This window comes from Magnolia sinica, chromosome 19, assembly GCF_029962835.1.
Source record: "Magnolia sinica isolate HGM2019 chromosome 19, MsV1, whole genome shotgun sequence".
NCBI classification, from domain to species: Eukaryota; Viridiplantae; Streptophyta; class Magnoliopsida; order Magnoliales; family Magnoliaceae; genus Magnolia; species Magnolia sinica.
The window spans coordinates 19171304-19189475 of NC_080591.1; the positions used below are offsets into that span (position 1 = coordinate 19171304).

General features: G+C 41.2%; 2 protein-coding genes across 7 annotated transcripts in view; one reads left to right on the forward strand and one right to left on the reverse strand.

The window, feature by feature from the left end:
* LOC131235709 (cellulose synthase A catalytic subunit 2 [UDP-forming]-like) overlaps positions 1-3838 on the forward strand; it is a 51708-nt gene extending 47870 nt beyond the window's left edge. For both annotated transcript variants that reach the window (XM_058233018.1, XM_058233017.1), the window contains one exon: positions 3183-3838. In XM_058233018.1, the coding sequence (XP_058089001.1) occupies positions 3183-3770 (588 nt within the window). In that variant the 3' untranslated portion in view covers positions 3771-3838. The remainder of the gene's footprint in view (positions 1-3182) is intronic.
* Positions 3839-7979: 4141 nt separating this feature from the next.
* LOC131234508 (uncharacterized) lies at positions 7980-17428 on the reverse strand. 5 transcript variants are annotated; one of them, XM_058231444.1, is made up of 7 exons: positions 17199-17428; positions 14195-17069; positions 11107-12555; positions 10450-10524; positions 9647-10360; positions 9113-9235; positions 7980-8197 (listed from the first exon to the last, which is right to left on the reverse strand). In XM_058231444.1, the coding sequence occupies exons 1-6, from the start codon at positions 17331-17333 to the stop codon at positions 9162-9164; spliced, it is 5322 nt and encodes a 1773-aa protein (XP_058087427.1). In that variant the 5' UTR covers positions 17334-17428; the 3' UTR covers positions 7980-8197; positions 9113-9161. The 5 variants fall into 5 exon arrangements, with proteins under 5 accessions (XP_058087427.1, XP_058087426.1, XP_058087428.1 ...); XM_058231443.1 differs by lacking the exon at positions 7980-8197 and adding an exon at positions 8696-9002; XM_058231445.1 differs by lacking the exon at positions 7980-8197 and having other exon boundaries at positions 9012-9235; positions 14195-17057.
* Positions 17429-18172: the final 744 nt, after the last annotated feature.

Here is an 18172-nt window from a genome sequence, read left to right on the forward strand (position 1 = left end):
AAAAACGGATGGACGGGGTGGATAATACATATACATGACAACGTGGATAATACGTAATACATATACATGAATGCACACTGTTCCTGTGGCTTGGTCCACTTGAACTTTGGACCAAACCAAACCAAACAATATACATAATATTAAAAAAAAGTTAACTTCGCTTGGTTTGGCTCAGCTCAGCTCGAATATTTGGACCAAACCAAGCCAAGTTCAAGCTTGTATAATCCGGACCAAACCAAGCTCAAACAGTAGGGATAGGCTCGAAGCTCGGCTCGTGTAAAGGTCGAGTAGGGGGTGTCATATAAACAAGCCAAACCAAACTTGGGTCAAACTCGGTTTGGCTCGGTTCGTGTACAACTCTAATCGCACATGATATATCGTTTATATAGGGTAATTTATCACACCTTTTGGGAAACATGGGAAAATGGTTAAATTTTTCAATGAAACTTTAGGAATTGTTAAAAAAGACCTTAATATACACTTTTAAATCATAACATTTCAAAAAAGAAGTGCACATAATAGGCTTCCTTTGTATACGGCCCTAAGCTATGTGTTGTTTGACTAAATTAATGCAACTATATTCAAATTGAATGCATAACATTTAGAGTGTATGTGATGAAGGGAACTTTCAAAAATTGACAGCTAGTTCATGGTTGAAGGGAAATTTTTTAAAAAATAATAATTCTTTTAATTAAAAATGATTTTTATTTTTCAAAAATTGACAAGGACTTAACAAATCAGTAGATCAGCCCTCATACATGCTTGATTTCATGTTTGGAGTGCAACATTGCAAGCAATTCAGGAGAAATTGGGAAAAATTTTGAATTTTCCCCAAATCAGACCACCTACACCCAAATTTCGAAATTAGAGTGTATGTGATGATCGTTTCAACAAATACTCCTAAATACTTCGAAATTAGTCACAATTGACAGTTGGTTGAAGGAAAATTTTGAAAAAAATGGAAAACATGAAGAACCAATGGATTTGTAACCATTTGACACTAGTTTAACATAATTTCAACAAAGAAAGGGATCGGAAATTGAAAATGCTCACCGGATTGAACATTTGGGTTATATCGGCACTACCTGTGTGATACAAGTTATATTGTGGGATATATCAGCCGATATCGTCGATATTTTATTTTATTTTTATTTTTTTTCTGTTAGCTTGTTAGTACACAACACTGTCAGTTCACACTTCACTGTTAGCCACCCCCACTTGGGAATCATCGATATTTAAAACATTGGTTCCAGGTCCTCAGCTTGCCTTAAAGCAATTTAAGCTTTGTACAAAATCCTTTTACCGGTTTGCTCCCTATAGGTGTGGGTTCAATTCCCCTCCTTGGCATCACCCGATACACATTGTTGTGGGTGATTGCGTGTATCCGTAGGGATTAGTCTCACTTCAAAAGAGGTGGGGACACCTTGTGTCTTCAAAAAAAAATAAAAAATCCTTTTCCCTGCTCTGCCTACTGACTTTTTATTAGATTGAGAATTCTGGGTGTTAATTTTCAACGTGGAAAGGCCTAGGAAACTGAGGAAGAGAGATCAGTTTGCTGGTTTTTGGCAATGCTTTCTGGTTCACCTCTGGCAAATCATCTTTCTAGTGACCATTGATTAAAAAATCTGTACAAATTACCCTTATAAGGATTGTCCTGGTTGTTTGACCAGGTAAAGTTGGCACCACCAGGGGAAAGATCTATCAGCTCTCATCCGTCTATGAATTTGGCAAAACCCCTTGTACTCGACGTGGTGCACAGGCCCTCTTTTTCTTGAGTATATCCGATGACGTTGAAGTCACCTCCGATGCACCAAAAGAAGAACATCCCATCACCGTGGAATACTATCATATCCGAGTCTGCCCGGAACTCTGGTCTTTAGCTAGGATTGTTTGGGCCATACATTATCTTCAAACACCAACAAATACCCTGTGGTGTTGATCTGAACAACATCAACAGCGACAGACTTCCTGCTAATGAATCAACCTTCAACAAAACACTGAATTCCATCCAACAAGGATTCCACTAGACCTGCCAATGGTTTTGATGTAATCCCAACCAAATTGGGCATTCCCTTAAGCACCTTTGACCTTGGCCCAGATTATTCCTCCTTAGTCTCCTAAGCGTAAGAACATCAACTTAATTGCTGCGTGCTAAAAATCTTTGATTGCGAGCCTTCTTGCTTCACTTCCCATCCTGCAAACATTCCATGACACTAATCACCTTGGAACAATTTCAGGATGATTCTCTGCTGTTGTAATTGAAGTTGGATACTGGATGTTGAAGTTCCTCTTCCCTTTCTGTTTCTTTCAAACTCTTTCCTGATGTTTTACTCCCTGTTGGCTATTCTCTTCTATTTGCTCAAGGATGACGTGAATTTTTCTTCTTCACCGACTACGCTGACCCCTGATATATTGGCAAGCCGGTCAAGATTTCTCTGAACCCATGGAGACTCTTCTGAAGCCTTAGGCATCCCGGTGTTGCTTGAAGGCTCTCCTAGGCAGGTCAGAGTGAACTCTGCCTCTGCTTCGTCCCAAGATTACTTTAAATTCCATTAAAGCAAACAATGCCCATGTGGGCTTTTAAATTCAGGAGTTTCGGGATGACAGCAAGATCAGAAATATCTTGGGGGTTTTCTTAAGCTAGGGAGTATCTGATGCTATCAATATCATATAAGCTAGTTATCACGAATTCAGTATGTATGAGATCCAGACTTTTGATCTGTTGAGTCCTGTTTTGGATTTTGTACCCTAAACACCACACCTGTCTAGTAGTGATCCTAGCCACTTATTGGAGGACCCTTGAGGATTACAAATAGGTGGTCAGGGAAAAGTCCAACCAATGGTCGAGCACTGAGTGGGCAAAAATCCTTGAACAGATGGTCAGGATCATCTCATTGGTGTCATTTGTGAATGGCCTATCCATGTTAGGGAACAATAGATTGAACATCCTGATTTCATACTTCTGTGGCACGTATGCGGAGATGAAATGTTTTATAACCAACATAGATGTTAGCATTGAGCAGTGAATACTTTTCTCTTCTTGAGTAAGTGTACTTTGATTTGAGAAAAGAGGGTGAAATGGTGAACATTGAATGAAATTTTGATAAGAATAGTTTACACATGGTGTCCGCAGATTCACATTAACCTCTAGCTCTTATGAAACTGCTGCTCTTTTTGCACAGATTAGCAACTATGCGAGCATCATCTTCATGGCACTCTTCATGTCCATTGCTGCGACTGGTATTCTAGAGATGCAGTGGGGAGGTGTTGGGATAGATGACTGGTGGAGAAACGAGCAGTTTTGGGTGATTGGTGGCGTCTCCTCGCATCTCTTTGCTCTCTTCCAGGGTCTTCTCAAGGTTTTTGCGGGAGTCAATACCAACTTCACTGTCACATCCAAAGGAGGAGATGATGATGGAGGGTTTGCCGAGCTTTACCTCTTCAAGTGGACGTCGCTGTTGATTCCTCCACTGACATTGCTGATTATCAACATCATTGGGGTGGTGGCAGGAGTTTCAAATGCCATAAATAATGGGTATGAGTCATGGGGCCCACTGTTTGGAAAGCTATTCTTTGCCCTCTGGGTCATCGTTCACCTCTATCCATTCCTTAAAGGATTGATGGGGAAACAGGATAAAGTACCCACCATTATCGTGGTCTGGTCTATTCTTCTGGCATCCATCTTCTCGCTCTTGTGGGTGCGGATCAACCCATTCCTAGCAAAATCAAATGGGCCTATATTGGAAGTTTGTGGATTGGATTGTGATTAAGATGGTGAGATCTATACAGGTTCTATGTGGAGAGAGAGTTGTTTTGTCGGGATGAGCCTGCCGGAAAATTCCATTCACAGAGCGTCAGGTATTTCGCATGAACAGAATGAATGATGACAAAGGACAAAAGGGATGAAGGGTTGCCAGGTTTCTGTAGATACAAAGGGCTGGAATCTGACACATTGATATTTGATTTACAAAGGTTTTTATTTAATTCTTTTTTATTGCATAGATATGGGTTTTTTTTATGGACATAATACTGGTCCCTTCCCTTCTCAACAAGGGCTTGGATGAAATATAGGTGTATCTCCACAACTGTTGCTTATATTTATTTGTTCTGTTTCTCTCTCTCTCTCTCTCTCGGTCTCTTCTTTTTCTGAGTGAAATGGTTGGATTTTAACATTGTAAAGTTCACTAATGGGCCATTTTGGATGCCTGCAAAATCTCAAGTTGTAAAAGGTAAATAGAGAGGTAAACATTTTATAAGTTGGTTTTGGATGGCAAAATATGGGTTGTTTTTTTTTTTTGGACTTAATACTGGTCCCTTCCCTTCTCAACAAGGGCTTGGATGAAATATAGGTGTATCTCCACAGCTGTTGCTTATATTTACTCTCTCTCTCTCTCTCTCTCTCTCTCTTCTTTTTCTGAGTGAAATGATTGGATTTTAACGTTGTAAAGTTCACTAATGGGCCATTTTGGATGCTTGCAAAATCTCAAGTTGTAAAAGGTTTATGGAGAGAGGTAAACATTTTACAAGTTGGTCTTTGGATGGCAAAATTTGCTCTTAAATTGTTTTCCAGCTCATTTTAGGGCATGATCTTAACATTGAAGCATATCCAAAGCTCAAGTCCACCACAGGAAACATGGGGATAATGACATCTACCATTGAAACCTTCCTGGGGCCCACACAGCGATGTTTATTTTCCATCAATCTGTTCTTAAAGGTCATACAGACATGGATGGGAAAACACAAATATCTGCTAGATCCAAACTTCTGTGGCCCCCAAGTGTTCAACAGTAGGCTTTCAATTCCTACCGTTTCCTGTGGTGTGGTCCACTTTAAGCTTCGATGTGCTTCAATTTTGAGCTCATGCCCTAAAATGTTTCCTGTGGTGGTTCACTTGAAGTTTGGATATGCTTTCAATTTGAGTTCATGCCCTAAAATGTAGGGCTGAAAGTCCGGCAGGTTGGGTCGGGTTGGTGCTCAACCCTAGCCCAACCCAAGGTTCTTGTACCTCAACCCTAACCCAACCCAACCCAACCTCGGGTTGGGAATTCTCAACCCAAGCGGGTTCAGTCGGGTTGATCGGGTGGATACATGCTAATATTTTAATGATTGCATTAGTTTATTATATTTTAATACACGTCTTATTTTTTATATCAATGATTTTATTAATTATATACATAGTTATTTATAGTAAAGAACTTCATTTATTCTAAACAAACAAGCTAAAATATAGGACAACTACTCATTTAAAAGTCGTGTTGTGTAGCACACAATCTATTTGGGAGAGAGAAATCCAGCATTTCTTGTTAGCTTGAGTCATCAGAAATGATGTGGACCAATGAGACCTGACAGCACTGGAATTTCCTGTCTTCAACACATACGATTCACACTCAATTATAATTTACAAGTAACTTATATATTGATCGGGTTCGGGTTGGGTCGAGCAACCCAAGACCTCAACCCGAGCCTAACCCAAGTTTTATCGGGTTGGTGTTTGTATAACCCAAGCCTGAGATCGGACTCAACACATCCTGCCCAAGCCCAACCCAATGTCGGGTCGGTCACGGGTTGGTTGGGTTCAACCCACCCAACTTTCAGCCCTACTAAAATGAGCAGGAAAAATATACGGACCTCATGGATAAGACAGGTGAGACCCAAGAAGGTGCAGCTAGGGGTGTACACAAACCGAGCTAGCTCGATTAGCTCGCTCGACTCAACTCGAAAAAGCTCGATTCAACTCAGTTCAAAGTTGAGTTCGAGCCGAGTCGAGCTGATTTTTTTAGCTCAAAAATGAGTTCGAGCTAGCCCTAGCTCGACTCGACTCAGATCGAACCCAGCTCGAATCGAACCAGTTCGGTGACTCGGTTACTTTGATATTGATGTTGCTCACCAAGTGTTTGATGAAATGACTCAACGAAGTGTGGCTGATGGCAAGGAAGGTATGTATATGAAACAAATACCCTCTTTTTTTGGATTTTTATATTGCTTGAAAGGTATTTGATAAAATACCTGAACAACCATTGCTGCTGTTTTACGGACAATGGGATTTTGAAGTTGCTCACCAGGTGTTTGTGGAAATGCCGCACAGAAAAACTCGGCTCGATCTTGGCTCGAACTCGGCCCGAGCAAGCCCGAGCTGCTGACGGAGCTGAGCTAAGCTGGCCAATCAGGCTTGAGGACCGAGCCGATCCGAGTTCGAGCTGAGGTCAGCTAGTAGCCGAGCCAAGTCGAGCTGAGGCCAGCTCGACTCGGTTCGGCTCGATGTACATCCCTAGGTGCAGCCATTACCGTGAGGCCCACCTTGATGTATGTATACTGTATCTATGCCATCCATCCACTTTTCCATATCATTTTAGGGAATTATCCAAAAAAATAAAAATGAAGTTGATCCAATAATCAGGTGGACCATACCATAGGAAACCGTGGTGATTGAACGCCAAACCATTAAAAACTTCATAGGGAGAATCTTAATATTTACGTAGTGTTTATTCGCCATCCAATCTGTTGATAGGGTCACAGTGAAAAAATAAATATCAGCTTGATCCAAAACTTTTGTGACCCATCAATGGTCAATCACCACTGTTTCGTATGGTATGGTCCACTTGATAGTTGAATCTGCTTTATTTTTTTGGATAATGTCCTAAAATGATCTGAAAAAACGGATGGACGGCATGGATACAGAATACGGTGCGCCCAACAGTAAGGGCCGCACCGTCTTTGGTGAGTCCGGGGTCTCACCTAATCCGCTTTATAAGACGCATTACGGTGGTGTGCCCCACAGAGTTTAGTGGGTACGCTATCCGCTTCAGCGATTCGAATCTGCCCACTCCTTTCATATTATAGCTGAAAAGACTAAAACGACACTTTGCATAGCAGAGCACGTTGGCGAATACGGAAGCGGAATGGCGGGTGTACCACACACTGTCGACGTCACCAAGTTCTATGGGTCCCATCATGAGTTATTGTTATATCCAAACCGTCCATCCATTTGGCGAGCTCGTCGTAAGTCTGGAGCCGAAAAATAAGACAGATCCAAGAATCAAGTGGACCACACTGCAAAAAACAGTGAGGAATTGAACGTCTACCATTGAAGCCCACTTGGGGGTCACAGAAGTTTTGGATCAATATGATATTTGTTTTTCCCCTTCATCCAGCTCCTTGTGACCTGATGAACGGATTGGATGGAAAATAAAAGTTATTATAGGCCCTAAGAATGTTTTAACGGTGAGAATCATTGTCCCCACTGCTATTTGTGGTGTGGTCCAGTTGAGATTGGATATCATTCATTTTTGGGCTCATGCTCTAAAATGATCTCTCCAAATGGATGAACGGATATAGTAAATACATAATTGTGGGGCCCATGTAACTTTGATCTCCTTTGAATTGGAACTCTGAGGAGCGTCAGCGATCGTACCCACCAATCCGCTTCTGGTGAATACATGCGTAAGCTGCGTCCAGCCAATCATAACATGTACAATACATCCAATCAGTCTACCGTGTCTTGTTCCTTTCCTGCACTAATTTTTTTTTTTTTTTTTTTAAAGAGTAAAAAGAAAAAGGCTGATTGATCATAAGGTGGGCCACATGACAGGGACCAGTTAAGATTGGATGTCCACCGTTAAAAACCTTATTATACATTGTGTGGGGGCCAGTGAAGGCATTCTAATATGTTTGCAAATCCAAGTCCTTTTTGTGTAAGGCTGTCAGTGGGCGAAGCAAAGGCAAGCAGCATCGTGGGATGAAGCTGAACCTCAGAACCTGCCCGTTTCCTCTTTTTGATTCATCTTCTGGAATAATATAAACATTTGCTGAGGTGGGGTTTTTGTTTTTTAGGTAGTGTTGTCATTTTTCCACCAACTTGGGTTTTCTCCCAACTATCAGGGCTTGTTTGGATACCACCTTATTTCTAATTCAAATGCATTTTAATGGTGCACACATTTGAAAGCAAGATCTAAACCAGCTTGAGATCCCATATTCAAGTGTGTCACAATGGGAGAATCTTGTTTTCTAGAAAATGAGTTCACTGCAATTTCTAGCGGCAACAAAACAGTATAAAGCCTTCTTCTTTGTGAGGACGCTGCTTTACATGAAGAAGGGTGTTTGGTAGCAGTGACCCAAACCAACACAGGCACTGTCCCAAGCGGAGGCACCCTCAAATTCTTATTCAGATAGGATCATCCGCGCCCTTTAATATGATAACCTACAAAGAGAATTAAAAATAATAATAATAATATCAGCAGCTTCAAATCTTTCCATCCACGATGAAGCAATTTGGATCAGCAGACTATGGACAGGAAATGTGTATTTCCAAATCAGCATTTGCTATGAGCTGGAGCCATAAACCTTATTCAATTTCGCTAGTGGTAGGGAGGAAAGCATTCTCACTCAGCATACATGTACATTCCACACTATTCATTAGGTAAGGCGCATTGTATTCACTCATAGGTTTTACACAAAATATGTATTTTGAATACCATACCCTTTTGACCTCTTCTTCTTCTTTTTTTAACCATCAATTTTCTCATAACAGCGTTGCCCACCTTATGAGTGGTCTACCTAAATTGCCAAACCCAACCCCTCATGAATCCTGCATTTGCAATCCATGCTGCTTTTACCAATCCAAAAATTATTCTCTGATTTATGCACCAGCACACGCACGAGCCCACACACACACACACACATATATTGTATATATATGTATTATGCATGCATGACCTACATTAAGAATATTCATCATTTCATATACAAGTTACAATACCAACTTGCACACAACACTACTGTATATACCAGTTCACACATCGGAGGAACATACCCGTTCCCGTACTATGTATGGGAGCGACCCATGGTCTAGGTAACCTAGGTCAATCTAAATCTTGGGCCAATGCATGCAAACACTCATCCCACGTATGTGTGTCGTGTTGGCATGTGTGCCATGCATCCTCAGTCACCTGACCACAGTTCTTGCTTTTGAGCGTGGGTGCACGTGCACTGCATTCGTCTGTTTACTAATTGGAGAGAAGCAAACTATTGAGGGTGTGTTTAGAAATTTCAGTTCGAACATGGTGCAATGGAAATTGCTCGGAAAACGTAATTCACATATTTCTCAAAACACTACCTGAGTTTACAGTCTTGAGTTATTGTATGCTACAAATGTGGATATGATGCTAGCCTTCTTCATGCTTGTCATATGAAAGTTTCTCCTCAAAGGTGGACTCTTCCTCAAAACTCATGCCAGAAGCTGCAACAAACAGAAAATCAGCCTAGTAATAAATGAAATCAACAAAAAAGGACAGAGATTAGGCCTTTCAGATGCTCAACGGTGTCTATTGGTATTCCCAATTACCATTCCACATGCCGTCTGTTCTCATCTGACAAGAGCCAAGCTCAATCGCAATTAGGTACTTGTTTGAAAGTACAGGTCACTGGCACACCGCCCTATCCAACTTCCAAAATTCCCACATTGCACCCAATCTAAATAAATGTGGGGCTGCCAGAACTGAGCCGAGACGCGATTTCAACAATGGTTTTCCTAAACACGACCTAATATTTAAGAAACAGCATTGAACTTCATACACTTTAGCCAATCAACTTGACACTCCTAAGCATCAACATCCGTTGGATGAGTGGTGGCGAAATGAGATAACTGTACCTGTTTCTTTAACTTCTCGCGCTGCTGAGGGTTCCTCAGATTTCACGGGCGCTTGTTCCACACGTTCCTGGCAATTAGATTTCTCTGTCCTGGCATCAGCAGTTTCTTTCGCCTCAGCTTCTTCACAAACTTCAGAATTTAATCTCTCTTCCAGGGTCTTTGCATTTTGGTTCTGATCAATCTCTACCTGTAGGTCAAAATAAGTCTCCTCTTCCACCCCTATCAGTTCCTTGGTATTACATTCGTAATCGAACTTCACCATGTGCTTCACTACATTTTCTTCAGAGCCAACACCACTGGCCACTTGTTGAATGGATTCATCATATCCTCTCCCCTCAGAGATTTCTTCCCAAGCTTCGCCATCAAACTCCTCCCAAACATACCTGTCTGGTGCTTCTGCCTCTCCTTCAAGGGTTTTCACCAAATATGAAGCTTCCCCATATTCTTCCAAGAGAGACTCAACTTCATTTTCCCGTGCAACCGCTAGAGTCGTTGCTGCAGCACCGCTGACATGAAACTCTTCTCCCACAAATTCAGAATCATTTGCAGTTTCACCGATTGTGTTGCTTGCATCCACACCAACATCAGCCTCAATCATGGTTTCATACATAGAGTTTCTTGTGTCCATGTCTACATTGTGACCACAGAAGAGATTACTCTCTATGCTGGCTATTTTTTCAGCTGCTACGCCAACATTTACTTCCGGATTTATTCCTGCACATTAAATGGGAGTGAAGTGTAAGCTTCCCACACCAGGCGATCTAAGCAATTTAACCATGGCAGAAAAGAAATCAGCTACTCACCTTCTTCCTGCCTTTCTGCCGAGGTAACCTGTTCAATCGAGGAATCGAAATCTTTATCATTTCTTGGAGGGGAATCTGCAAATACTTGACTATTAGTTCCGGAAATAGCTTAAGAGTTGAAAATCAGATCCAAATAAGAGGAATTAATAGGGTCTTGCTCATCAGAAAAATACATAGTTTGCTGACCGACAGGATGCCATACATATGGGGCGCATGGTTCAGTGATCCAGACCATTTATCTGGTGGGCCTGCCATGGACAAGGGAATACCCAAAAATCTCACAGATTGGATTTGATAGGGTGGTTACTAGTAGAAAGTCAAGAGAAAAAAGACAGCATTCCTACCTTCGTTCCAGCCCATATTGAAAGGCAAAATATTGAAGGGCAGGGATACTCCATTCCAGGAGATTTTTGGAGCATTCCCACCTTCATTCCAGCCCATATTGAGAGGCAAAATATTGAAGGGATGGGTTATTCCATTGTAGCAGATTTTTGGAGCATTCCAACCTTCATTCTGGCCCATAAGATCAATGGCTTGGATCACAGAACCATGGATCCCATATCTACAGATTCCAGCACGTCAAGAAACTATAAGTTCACAGATGAGCAGGAAACCATAATTTCTCTTCAAATAAATACTGTGACTTTCATCATTCACCTTTGGAGTCCAGTGCATCAATAGGCAAAGGAGCACTTGGACCAGAAGCAACACTTTCTATACCCATTTCAACAGTTTGCTGTAACGAGGGCTCTTCAGATTCCATTTGAGCAGCAGCAACAGATTGTTCAAATTCACTTTCATACTTATCCATCAAGATCCCTGGATTTCCTTTCTCATCCACGGGTTTGATGTCATCGCCATGACCAACAGCCTCTTCCATAGTCTCCATGTTGCTCTCCTCCTCGGCATTTTGTTTACTGCTACCATTCAGCTCCACTCCTTCACAATCTGCTTCTGGATCTTTCACAATAGTTTCAGCAGCTACCTTGGACTCTTCTAAAACAACATTGCTGATTTCATCAGCATCCAATCTTTCTTCAGAGCCAATGGGATCACCTTCCTCTGAAATGGTTTTAGCAATTCCATTTGCATAAGAAAGTTCATCATGAACCTCAGAACCAAGTTCAAGCATAACTCTTTCCTCAAGTTTTTCTGAAGCATCTTCAATGTTTTTGTTTGAGACATCATTCCCTCCAACATCTTCATTGTCAATGGTTTCTACACCCATTTCAACAGCTTCGCCCAACTCTAAGGGCCCACCAGATTCCATACAGGTAGCAACAACTTGCTCAAATTCACTATGATACTTATCCACCAACATCCCTGGATTTTCTTTCTCATCCACAGGTTCGTCACCATCTCCATGACCAACAGGCTTTTCGATAGTCTCTATATTTCTATCCTCAGCATTTTCTTCACTATTACCCTTCGGCTCCACACCTTGAGAGTCCTGGTCTGCTGGATCTTTCACAGAAGTCTCAGCGGCTTCTTTGGACTCTTGTAAAGCAACATTGCCGATTTCATTTGCACCCAATCTTTCTTCAGAGCAATTGGTATCATGCTCCTCTGAAATGGTTTTAGTGATTCCATTTCCATGAGAACGTTCATCGTGGTCCTCAAAACCAAGTTCAAGTGTAACTCTCTCTTCAAGTTTTTCTGAAGCAGCTTCAATATTTTTATTTTTGGCTTCATTTCTGTCAACATCTTCCACGTCAATTTGTTCTGAATGAGTCTGAGCGACTCCGTTTTTCTCAGAAATTTCTTTGTCCTCATCGAGTACATGCTCGTGAGTAACTCTCTCTTCAAGTTCTTCTGAGGCAGCTTCAATGTTTTTATTTTTGGTTTCATTTCTGTCAACATCTTCCGTGTCAATTTGCTCTGAATGAGTCTGAGTGACTCCGTTTTTCTCAAAAATTTCTGTGTCTTCATCGAGTACATGCTTGTGAGTAACTGTTTCAGCACATCCATCAGCCCCCACAAATTGTTCAGGATACTTGTGATTGGAACCTTCCTGATTTTCAACACCACCCTCTTTAGGAACAGTCAGGGTCTTTGTCAAATCAAAATCTTCTGAATCAACCAGCTGAGTTGATGACGGCTCTTCATCTGTTCAACAACAGACCAACACATCCGAGAAATTTATAAAAAAATAAAAATAAAAAATAAAAATAAAAATAAAAAAACTGGTTTTTCTGGTAAATAGTCAAGACTCAAGACTGCATTAACTATTGTGGGAAGATAAAAGTTGAGGAGGCTCGCCATGCTGCCCCAGCAAGTAAATGATCCAAAACAGTTCATTTAGAAAGCTCACTGTAGAATCAGACTGGCCACATGGCAGTAATAACACTCATCAAATATCTCATCTCCATAAAAGTTGATGTGGAAACCAATGTTTTAAATATAGATGATATCGGCCGATATATCCCACGATATATCTTGTATCCCACCTGCGTGATACGAAATGCACAGGTAGTGCCGATATATCCCACGTGTTCGATCCAGTGAGCATTTTTAATTTCCAATCCATTTTTTTGTTTGAGTTATGTTAAATCAATGTCAAATGGTTATAAATCCATTGGTTCTTCATGTTTTGCATTTAAAATCATGGAGTTGGAGCTTTGATTTTGATATCCATTGGTTCTTCATGTCCACCACCTTTTTTTTCGAAAATTTCCTTCAACCAGCTATCAATTGAGACTAATTTCGAAGTATTTAGGATTATTTGATTAAATGATCATCACACAATGTAATTTCAAAATTTGAGTGTAAGTGGTCCGATTTGGGAATTTTTGGGAAATTTTGAAATTTCCCCAATTTCTCCCAAATTGCTACTGCCCTGCAAACATGAAATCAAGCATGTATGAGGGCTGATCTACTGATTTTTTAAGTCCTTGTCAATTTTTGGAAAATAAAAATCATTTTTAATTAAAAAATTTTATTTTTTTTTCGAAATTTCCCGTCAACCAACTGTCAATTGAGACTAATTTCAAAGTATTTAAGAGTGTTAGATGAAATGATCATCACATACACTCTAAATGTTATGCATTCAATTTGAATATAGTTGCATTAGTTCAGTCAGACAACGCATAGCTTAGGACCCTATACAAAAGAAATCTATTATATGCACTTTTTTTTTGAGATGTTATGATTTAAAAGTGTGGATTAAGGTCTTTTTTAACAATCCCTGAAGTTTCATTGAAAATTTCAACCATTTTCCCAATGTTTCCCCATGTTTTCCAAAAACTGTGATAAATTGCCCAATACAAACGATATATCCTGTGCGATAACCAATACATATCTGTATCCTAAGGATACGATACGTAATGTGATACCGATAGTTTGAACACCGGTGGAAACAATGGTTCAAAAAAGCAATTTCTGATTCATCTTTGCATGAACATGATCTCAAATCCATGGTTCAACACATCCACTAATACACATCTACCAGACAACGAGTATTGGTATATTTGAAAGGCCGATACAATGCAGCTTTCATATGCATTGCCAATAGAGGACAAAGCCAGTCACAATTCACACCGATATAGGCAATGCATGTAATGCATTTTGGCCGATGAATAACAATACAAATCAGTTTTGAAACTGGCCAATACATGCTCTGATATCTTGAGTGAGATTTTCACTATTGGGTGGGCTGACCAGGGAGCAAACGTCATTAGCAATTGTGTTAGGAATAGACTGCAGCAGCTATTGTTGTTAGTAACCCAAAAATAAATATTTCACTTACCCTTATATCCCATTGCTTGAATGGGTGGGAGACCTTTGGCACAAGAAGTCCTGTCAGCTGTCACCATTTCATTAACCTCTGGAGTCTCTGCTGGTTCAGGAATTCCTTCACAATTGATTTGTATGATATTGCTGGCATCTCTTGCTGGTGTAAATCCTTCTGTGCCCACATCACACTTGCTTACCTTCACATCTATGATTTCTACAGCATCAACTGGCACCAGATCTAATGGAACAGTTCCAGTGGTTCCCCTTGCTGCTTCAGTGACATCTGAAACCGTTACAGCTACAGCCCCAACATCAACTCCTTGATTACTGGATGCCTCATGGCACACTAGAACACCTTCAGTAGTTCCTTTTACCACTACAACTTCCGCAACCCCACAGTCGAGTCCTTTAGCAGTTTCTGCAGTTTCATCCGTCACTTCGATTACCTTAGAAATAGCCATTTCATTTGCTACTGATACCATATTCTTTAGCCCAAATGAATTTTGTCCTTTTTTGTGAGATCCAGAAGCCAGATCATCCTTGACAGCCTGCAATATCTCCTCAGACAATATCTCATTTTCATTCTCATGATGACCGAACCCATCACCCAGAGTTATGACCGGGGTTACATGGGGTGATATCGATTTCCCAGCTTCAGACACTTGTTCCCCTCCAAATTGTTTATCTGCCATCTCTTTGGCAATAGGCAAGTCACCGAGAGCATCCTTCATTTCTTTATTTGTATCATCAGCTAACTGATTTTCACACATTGAAACCACCACATTACACTCTGGGAGCTCATCAATTTTAGTTAAATCAGATGGTATAGTCGCAACCTCCCTGCTTGGCTCATCTGACCTCCTTTCCTTATAAGCATGGCCAGATCGGTCTTTTCTACTAGATTTCCTCCCAGATGCTCTTGTCTTCTCTTTCGCAAAGTCGGGGGTCTGTCTTGAAAGGCTTGGAACTGCTTTGACATTGCATTCTACTGGCTCTGCTGCCGATAGCTCAGCATCGGGTGGAACTAATTCTGTTTCAACTTCAGCAACATTTTCACATACAGGAACTGGCGGCTTACCTGCAACCTTCCTACTCTTTCGTCCCAAAGAGATTTTAGAAGTGGGGGTCTTGGATGTCTTTGAACCTTTATGGATCACCGCCTTCCCAAATTCACCTCTCCTTCGGACCTTGTTTGTCATTTTCTTCCCTACAATTTCATCAGTAGTTGTCTTCTTGTCATCATTGGGTGCACGAACTGCATGTCTGGCAGTACCTCGCCTTGATTTCCTCGAATATTCTTTAAATCCTGACTTGAGTCTAGTTCTGTCCTCATAAACTGATGCCAATTCCTCCATAACTGGATCTCTAGATCGCTTCCGGCGCCCACTCATTCCAGTAGTTTCATCCATCCCAGTCTTCGAGCTGCTACGAGGAGAGATCTTTCGTTTAGAAGTATTGCGTCCCGATTGCCTCCTTGGAGGTTCTTCAGAATGGGAGACCTTTATTTTTTTATTTGGAACATCAGCAGCACCAGTTTGCATTCCATTTCTGTCATCATAAACTGGAGCTACTTCAGCCAAAACCCGTTTCTTTGATGATCGTTTCGAAGGCCTATCCACTGTTCCAACCATTCCATCCAGTTTCGGGGCTTTGCGTTTCGACCTTGTCGCAACCTTATCATCAGCTTCCTTTAGCGTACTGATCATTTTGCGACGTCGACCGTGAATTTCATCAGAGACCAGAATGCCCTTCCCACTCTCCGTCTTGTTATCATTTTCCCGCTTCAGTGATCTTGTCCACCTTGATTTCTTTGAGGGACCAACTTCTCTGACAACCTCCCCATCAGTCTTCAAGCTTTCACTCACAGATGTACCCCTCGTCTTTCTCGGACTCTTATAATATCCCTGGACGTTAACATCAAGCCCCTGTGAACTTATCTGCTTCTTTGATCTTGTCCGTATTGAGTTCTTCGGGGGACCAACTTCTCCACCAACCTCCTCATCCTTCTTCAAGCTTTCAATAACTACTGTACTCCTTGTCTTTCTTGGGCTCTTATCATATTTACGGTCACTGACATCAAGCCCCCGTGACCTTTTCAAGCTTTCACTACCCACCATGCTCCTTGTCTTTCGTGGACTCTTAATATATTTACGGCTATCAACATCACGCCCTCCTGAACTTTTCAATTCAGGGCTCTTCTCCGTAACCATTTCATTGCGTGCTGGAGCATTCTGCTTGGATTGTATCGAACCCTTTTTGCCAGCTCGTGTTTCAGTCATGATTTTTTCACCATGAACAGGATTGTCATTTCCCTGTTTCCGTGATCTCGTTTGCACCAAATTGTTTGGAAAACCATCTTCACTGGCAGCCCTCTTCCTTGTCTTAATCGGACTCTTCTGATCAAGCCCCACAGGATTTTTTGATTTGGGGTTTTCTTCCACAACAAAAACCTTCCTAGATCTCAGAGATCTGGTGACGGGAACTCTATCTCCAGTAACTATCACGTCAACATTCCTAACAGTCTCAACCACATCAATTTCAGCTTTCGCCCGTTTTAAGGTCTTCTTCTTAACAAGAGGGGATATAGCTACCCTCGCAGATTCTGACGATTGTCCAGCACGAGACCTTGTAGTCCGAACCGTAACTGCCCCAATCTCATCGGTAATTCCACTACCTTTACTCTTCATATCATTTACCTCAGCTGCAGGCTTGATTGTTGATGCTCTTCTGGCCGTATCTCTGCTCCTGGGAGAATTTCTACCAATTCGGTTTCTGGGTGAAGCTTCAAATCTGACTTTCTTAAGCTTAATATAATTAGGGATTGCCACCGCAGCTTTGGGAGAACGCTTCAAGCGAGATGAACCTCCTGTTTTGACCTTCCCATCCATCTGTTCAATTTAAAGAAGAAAACCCATATCTCTCTATACATATATATTTTTGGGAAGAAACTACAATCAAAAGAAATTCTAAGACAATTGAGGCAAGAAAGGAGAAAAGAATCGAGAAAAAGAGGGTACCTTGAGAAGGGATGAAAGTGCGAAAACCATGGCCTGATTTGTGGAAGTTGAAGGGAGGTTGTGCTTCTTGCAGAGTGATTGAAGCTCTTTCCTTTTCATGCTATGGAAATCCATCTCTGAAAAATCCTTTTCCATGACTCTGAGAGAGAGAAAGAAAGAGTTTCACAACACACCAGACATCCCTCTTCTGAAGAAATGGGGGAAAACTGCAAAAACCATCAGAAAAAGTAAACGCTTGCGTACATCGCCTTCTAGCCTAGGGCTACCATGGTTCATTTTTCTAATTTTCGGAAACAACTTTTTTCAACTTCCATTAAATCCACGCCGTTGATCAGTTACACCACATCTTGTTTTGACCACTATAACACATCATATGGATGGATCAGATGGAAAATAAATAAGACGGTGGACCCTACACAAATCAAACGGTGGTAATCCATCCCAAATGTTTTCTTTTAGATTAAGATGATTTTTGTTTGGGTCTAATGATCACAGCCGTTGCAGTTGTCCGTGTGGATCTTGTAAAAGTCCCATACACGTGGCTAGCGGTTTGTCGAAGCTAAACCACGTGCTGTAGCGCGTTTACGGTAGAGCGGTTCGAAACTAAGATTAGGAAAGCTTTGAACGCGAGTACAGGACAGCTAGCGTACGCGCCACGTGTCTTACACGTGGCATGTTTATATTAGATCCAATCCATTATTAGGATAATTTTGTCGTGATTGTGGGCCGATGTGCTGAAGTAGGATGTAGGTTGGTTCGAACCGAATTCACAGGTGTTTGTATACACCCCCATCTCATGTTGATAAGCTAATTGCGATTGAATGAAACCCTAATTCAAATCTTATCCGTACCATAAATCGTAATCTAGGATTTAAACCAATTCAAGCTCTAATCTCAACTAAATTCTAAACCCTAAGGGCGTGTTTGGGCGGTGGGATTAGAAGGGATTAGGTGGGATATGATTCAAAAAACAT

Bases quoted from the DNA above. Each gene is read 5' to 3' on its own strand.
- LOC131234508 (XM_058231444.1), bottom strand. From the start codon at position 17,333: ATGGAAAAGGATTTTTCAGAGATGGATTTCCATAGCATGAAAAGGAAA. The intron at 12,556-14,194 runs GTAAGTGAAATA...GTTGTTGAACAG, and splicing joins TCAAGCAATGGGATATAAGG to ATGAAGAGCCGTCATCAACT. The intron at 10,361-10,449 runs GTGAGTAGCTGA...TTTAATGTGCAG, and splicing joins GGCAGAAAGGCAGGAAGAAG to GAATAAATCCGGAAGTAAAT.